The 7,112-nt window shown below is 39.9% G+C and overlaps 1 protein-coding gene across 1 annotated transcript; it reads left to right on the top strand.

Annotated features, from left to right (window-relative positions):
* Positions 1–31: 31 nt before the first annotated feature.
* Positions 32–4,164, top strand: LOC103774220 (protein SOGA3-like; the record flags this gene model as incomplete). Its single annotated transcript, XM_008941608.1, has 3 exons — positions 32–79; positions 413–637; positions 4,006–4,164. Coding segments are annotated over exons 1-3 (432 nt in total), but the record flags the coding sequence as incomplete, so codon positions are not given.
* Positions 4,165–7,112: the final 2,948 nt, after the last annotated feature.

Here is a 7,112-nt window from a genome sequence, read left to right as displayed (position 1 = left end):
GGGAGCCCTGAGCCCGAAACTGCAGGAGGAGATGCAGGAAGAGATGGAGAAGCTGCGGGAGGAGAACGAGAGCCTCAAGGTGAGAGGCCGGGGCTGCGGTGGCAGAGGGGTGGGGATTTGGGGAAACCCGGGCTGGGCGGCCTCCCCACCCTTGCGCCGGGCGGCGGGCTTTTCCCCGCCACCATCTCTTCCGGCACTGGCGCTGGAGGTAGCGCTAAGATGGCCCTGTCGGGGGGTGCGCGGGCAGTGGCACTTCCCCGCTTCGTTGCGGAGCTTTTAATGAGCAGCGTTGTGTTTAGCTGCTGTTCCTGCGGGGAGAAGCTCCATTTTGGCTGCCTGCCCCGCTACCCGCTGGTATTTATGCTTTTGACCCACCTGTTGCATCCCTGTCCCCTGCTCGCCCCGGTGCCAGAATGAGATAGATGAGCTGAGGACAGAGATGGACGAGATGAGGGACAGTTTCTTCGAGGAGGACGCTTGTCAGCTTCAAGAAATGCGCCACGAACTGGAGCGAGCCAACAAGAACTGCCGGATCCTTCAGTACCGTCTGCGCAAGGCCGAGCGCAAGAGGCTCCGCTATGCCCAGACCGGTGAAATCGACGGCGAGCTCTTGCGCAGCATGGAGCAGGACCTCAAGGTACTAACACGAGCAGATGTCAAGGGGAGGGGATTCCTCGGGTGGAGATGCGACCCTGCACTTGATCCTCATGACTCAGGCATCTCCGTCTGTTCTGTTGTACATGGTACACCCAATGCAGCTTGTAGGATAGAATGACCAAGCTTACCCTGGTAGTGGAAGCCCTCCAGGACGTAGGCAGGCTATTTTCAGTTTCAGTCAGATCATAGTTAATATGCAAGAAGTTACTTAAATATAAATAGGATGTAGAGGTTTGGGATCTTTTATGATGAATGCAAAACATACTCTACCACTGCAAAATTAAACCAACCTCACCGAATAGTCCCATTGACTTTGAAGGGATTATGGTACTCTTTAGTAAAGATTTCAAGGGACCAGAAGATTGAATACTTGCACAGTCACAATATGAAATCCTGACTCCATTGGTGTCAGTGGAAAAACTGCTGTTTTCAGCAGTGAAGCCAGGATTTTCCACATCCACCTGAAACCATAGGCACAACACATCAAATTTCAATGTATAATCAACTTATTCATCTATAATGTCTGAATGCACCACAGCCCGTTGTTGAGGAAAGGTTTCAATCCTTGCTTAAAGATTGCTGTTGGCAGAATACCCATCATCTCCATTATGTATTGGTTTGATTACAGAAAACAAACAAACAAACAAACATACATTTTCTTGCGCTAGTTGTTGTTGAAGTTGTTTAATTTCTTCATCCATCCACTAGATGTTGTTAAGCCTTTGCTGAACCAGGACTCCTAAACTCTTTTCAGTTGACTGATCTCCTGTCATTTCTCATGGAAGTACAGACCTCTGTATAGCAAATGTGAGCTTATTGACCACACTCCTGCCTAGGACTCTAGTTACCTAAGGCTCGTTGGAATCTGTGACCTGCAGCTGAAAATGCTAATTTAATACATGATTATGAACAAGGTCATTTTGAAACTTCTTTCTGATAAGTATAATGGGTTGAGAATCTGTTATTCCCAGGCCTGGTTAACAGACTTGGATCATCTTTTATTAAGGTTTTCCAGCTTGTCATTGTTCTTATTAAAATGTAGAAATCAGTCCAAGACATGTTCAAGTAATTTTCTCATTAATGCCCTCTAAAATGCTAATATACTTCTCTCTATTTCTGTTTGATATTCCTTGTACACACTCAAACGCCATGTTTGCTGTTGTGGCCATGACAGTTCTGTAAGTACAGCTGCCCATGTGGCTCTTGACAAATGAGCAAAACAGCCCCTCTGTCAGGGGAACTTCTGAGCAAAACAAGATATTTTAGCACACTACTAATGATGCTTTTTTTTACATGTAAGCCTTCATGCCCCCAGTAAATACTGTTATTCTTCCAGATTACAGAGTTGATTTCTCTGTTCGATGTTACATTGTATCAGCAAGTTGTATGTGCACAGGGCCTGGGAGGGACATGGTGAGGTGCTTACTTGCAATATAGAAAACAGCAGTTTAGGCCTTAGGTTGAGCTGGACAAAGGGCTCACTTTAATTACTGGTTCTCCCATGTCTTTCCCAATAACCATAAAACTGCCTCTTTGGAAAGGGAAAAGTGCTTTTGCAAGGCATTCCCGCAGATCACAAACACATTCCGGTTTTGGAGTAGATGAATGTCTAATGCCAAATTTCTGCCTAATGGAGTTCTGGGTGCTGGCTAACTATAACTCAGTCCTCTTCTGAAGAGTTTCTATCTAAAATAATGTTCATTTTTCATGGGTAATATATTTGGGGACTTAATCCTTCATAGATACAGTCTTGCACATAGTTGTGTTAAAATGCATCTTGCATAAGCGAGTCTTGTTTCCCATGTGATCTAGAATGCTCTGTAGGATTTCCCTGCATTAATTGCTACTCTACCAAATTTTGTGTGAAAAAAATCACTGCCAGTAATGATTTTTTTTTATTGGGTTGTATTTACTGATCCAGACTGTATCTATGGACTGAAGACAGATTCTGATAGGATGCTGTTAAAATGTCTCCCATGAATTTCCATTTACTTCGGTTGGACAACCAGATGAGCAGTTTAATACAGAGTGTAGGAAAAGACATCAAGCTATAGTCCTGTGGTGTGATTCTCAGCTCATCTTGCAGTCTCTCTGGAGTATGGTTATAATTGAAATTCCCCTCCACTCGCTCTTTCTGTTGGGCATTATGTGTCTGGAGTGTGTGTGCAGTGGGGGAGGTTATTGAACGATTTTGTGCTACACTGCACCGTTGTATCTGTAATTCACACACACTGGGTTTCTTGTCAGGGGAAGCTGAGTCACTAGCTGCTGCTGCTTTCTGATAGATTGGATTCTTCTAAACTGCTTGCTTACAATTACTGTTTTTGCTTTGGAGTTTTAATATGTCAAAAAGAGTCCTTTGACATACAAACACAAAGATTGTTCTAGTGAAAGCCATAAAGGATAGCTCTCTGAGCTCCCCTCGCTAATGCTAAGAAGGATTAATTATAATTTACAATGTTCTAAAAAAAGCAGGAAATTAGGCTTTTCAAAATGTGTGTCTAAATCACCATCATAACAGTGATTGGTGTATATCTAAATATTTTTGGTGCATGATTATAGTTTCTGGTGGTTTCACAAAATACAATGCAAGTGGCTTGAATGGCAAAATCCTCATTACTTTACATGAAAAGGAATTAGATCTTGACATGTGCCTTTAAACTTGATTCCTGTGAAAACACATTTAAAAGAAAAAAAAAAAAAAAACAACAACAAACGTTAGTGTTGATTTTTATTTAAAATACTGAACATCATTTGGCTGAACACAAGATCAATAAAAATGCTGTTTGTTCATATTTTACTCTTTAAATGAACCAATAGTAATAAATGCTAGATATTTAGATTAACTATCCATGAAGCAGAGAGAGACTAGGAGTGAAATAAAGCTGTGTCTGTCTGTAGTTCTATACAAGGCACAGATAAGGAAGGCCTGGAGAAGGTGGACACTGCTTTTAGATGTTTCTGCACATCAGATATTTGATGTGCATATGCCTCAATGCATGAAAAAAAACAAGCTAGCAGTGGTTGACAGAAAACGATGCTGCACTGTCTTCAACAGTAATGAAGGTCCTGTTTCACCATTGATGCAACAGAACCTAGAGTTGGGGTTTAATGTCTAAGGTGGTTTTCACTGAAATCCATAGGAATAATGTAATATTTTTTGGAAGGAATTGGCTTGAATTTTCAATCATTTAGAATTCTGTTTTTTGATGTCATGGTCTACATGTTTCCTTACATGTCACTTCCATTAATATGTCCAGAATTAACCTCTAAATGGTTGCTTAGGCACTAAGCATTGCAGCAGTAATTCTTGGTTTAATCTTTCTTCTGAAATATCATTTTGTCTAGGTTGCAAAAGATGTGTCGGTGAGACTTCATCATGAGTTAGAAAATGTGGAAGAAAAACGCACTATAACAGAAGATGAAAATGAAAAATTAAGACAGCAGCTTATAGAAGTTGAGATTGCCAAACAAGCACTACAGAATGAACTGGAAAAAATGAAAGAGGTTAGTGCTGCTATTTACTTCTACACAACCTATTTGAAGCTTTCAAATTCTTATTGCTGAGCTAACTGGTTTTCTTCCTATAATTTGTTTTGGGGACACAAAATATGACAGGCAAAAGTTGAAAAGTTGCTGAAGTACAGCTTGTTGATTGGGAAGCTAAGAACAAACAAAAATATTTGGTGTTTCCTAGGCAAAACAGAAAACAAACTGTGGCTTTGTTTTTCCTGTACAAGGAGGAAAATGTGGAACTGGTGGTAACAGAGTTCAGAGGTTTTGTACTAATGTTGATACATGCAGGAAGAGTACTGAAGGGTGTCAGAGGCATTGGGTTTTGCAGATGAAGTTCCCCACGTTTTTACAAAGACCAGTATTATTTCCTGGCCAACTACTACTAGGAACTAGCAGGCACATGGAGACTGGGGAATCTTGCCACCTCCCCATCGTGTTCAGTCATGCACTTTGGAGTTTTGGGAAGTGAGAGACTCTTCCTGGCCTTTCCTTCTAAACATAATTTTACATTATATCAAATTCATCTTCAAAATTACTCCATTTGTCATTATATAGATGCAAGATACTGTACCATTAAGTAAGTAGAAAATTGTATTATAGCAGTAATAGCCTGGCTGACAGAGATAACAAAGCATGCAGTAAAAAGAGAAACTGTTGACTAAGGAGAAGAAATCTCAGAACAGATTTTAGAAACCGCTCTCCAGTTCAGTATTTAAAATTCCATCAATGCCACTGATTTTCACTTTTAGTAATATTCCCTAGCAGGGATGCCAATGTCTACTTTGATCTTGTGTGAAGCAGAAGAGATGTATTTTGTTGTTAAGAAAGTCAGGAAATTTTCAGCTGTATGGTAAGTTACAGTCTTTTTAGGAACTACAAGTGCGTACTTTAAGTGATACAGTATTAAAAATGTTCATATGTTTTCTTTACAGGAACTGAGTTTCAAACATGTTAGTAGAGGATAAACAGGTGTTTTGTTTTGCCACCTTCTACTGCTTTTCTAGATAACTGCAGATTTGAAAAGGGCATGAAATCTGAGCCTTATTCAGCTTTCCTCTCCTCTGCCTGAGACTTGTTTTCTTCTGTTTTCACTCTGGTTTCCGCCATCAAATATAACTGAGTTTGTGGGACCATCTTCTTTATGAGAGCATGATCCTTCTGTAATTATCCTTACAACTTGTTGTTAAGTTTGGCTTTACTCCACATTTTTCATTATTTTTGTCCATTTAGACAATAGTTTTTTGTAGATTCCCATTTATCGATCGTTTTCTCCTGCCCTCTGATAGGTTACATCACCACTGTAAGCTTCTTCTGCCTTACTTCTTATGCATCTTCAGGTTACAATGAAGTGTAGTGGCAATTTAATAGTTTATGTTCTTGGGAGCTGTGTGGCTGCAGGAAATTAACCCAATAAATAGACTTCTTTGTCATCAGTAGTTGCTTTCTCCTTATCCCGCTTCTTCCCTGTGGCCCACTAAGCTGAACTATGGTTAGTGGTTCACTAACCATATGTTATAATATGAACCACATAATATAACCATAACTATGGTTAGAGTTCCGCTCATACCGCTCTCTACTTCTTTCTTTGGCTGAGATGTTTGGTCCTTCCTCTTTGCTGTTGGTATCAATGGAAGGACACTGGAGACTCCAGGAGGATGTCATGTTTAAGCTAGGGGCTCTTCTACAGAATACTGTTTTCATGAAGCTGAAACAGACGGGTGATTCTGACTGGCACAGAATGGGGACACTGAGCTAGAGTGGAAAAATGCAGTTAAGACTTTACAGCAGAGTAGAGGTGGAGTGGACAAAGAATCATCCTTATATTGAACCGGAGAGGAAAACTGTCGTGCCCAGTCATTATATGCATCATCATAATTAGGCAGGAGTTTTCATTTACATATTTCAAGCAGGTATCTGAGTCCCCTTTAGTAAGAGAAGGCTGCTTTTCAGTCTAGGATTCTCAGCACAGCAAGGGGGAAGTTAAAGGATGGTAGGAGAGATGCAAGTCAGAGAAAAGCAAGTTTGAAGCGAAGCCAAATTACTATGCACTTTGCAAGCATGCCATGACTTGAGGGACCGGTGAATGGGTGTTGGTGAGGAATGCCAATTCTTACAGATTTGACATTTGGAATCTGTGAAGAAGCTATAAAAATATTAAGATGAAACAACCATGAAAACAACTCAAAGCAGTCAGAGGTGGATTAGAATTTTTGTGTGACATATATCTGTGCTTTTCTGATAATCAAAGGTTTCATGCATCACAAATGTCATTATCAGATAGTCATAATTTTAGTTTTATGCTTGCGTGTGAGTTATTTCCTCTCGTTTCATGGGTTTACAACCCTTTCTAATTTCAGTACAGCCATTATAACCAATGCAACCTCCTGCTTAAGGAAGTTCTACTCTAGCATAAATAGAAATGCAGAGTCAAGATCTTTTGTCTGGATTGTGATCTTCATTTTATTGAGTTTAGAATTAATAGGAGAGCTAATCTCCAAAGACAATGAAGCATTTTTATTTTACAGCATAATAACAGTGCTCAGAGTATGTATTGACTGATTTCTGTACTTTTATGTCATCAAATATATTGCAAAACTACAAACCTTTCCTTTCTTCTTAAAATCTATTTATGTATAACTGCCATGGGAAATTTGTTCTTCTTTATAATGAACAGTGTGAGATAGCAGAAAATGGTTAAAAGACTTAACAGAACATGTTGGAAGCAGAAGCATAATTTTTGTTAGGTAGTCTCTAGAGCAGGACCAAAGCCAAAGTTCTCTCTATGTAGATTATATATTGTTTAAAAAAAAAGAAAGAAGCATGGTAGACTTGACTGGAAAGATGTATAAAAAATAAATGTTAGCAGATGTATTTGCATAGAGACAAATCTAGAGTTCTCCAGTAAACATGTGAATACAGTCCCCCATAACATCCTCCTG

This window comes from Merops nubicus, unplaced genomic scaffold (assembly GCF_000691845.1).
Source record: "Merops nubicus isolate BGI_N331 unplaced genomic scaffold, ASM69184v1 scaffold1866, whole genome shotgun sequence".
Classification (NCBI taxonomy): Eukaryota; Metazoa; Chordata; class Aves; order Coraciiformes; family Meropidae; genus Merops; species Merops nubicus.
The sequence above is the reverse complement of the archived record's forward strand: the minus strand, read 5'-3'. Positions and strand labels throughout refer to the sequence as shown.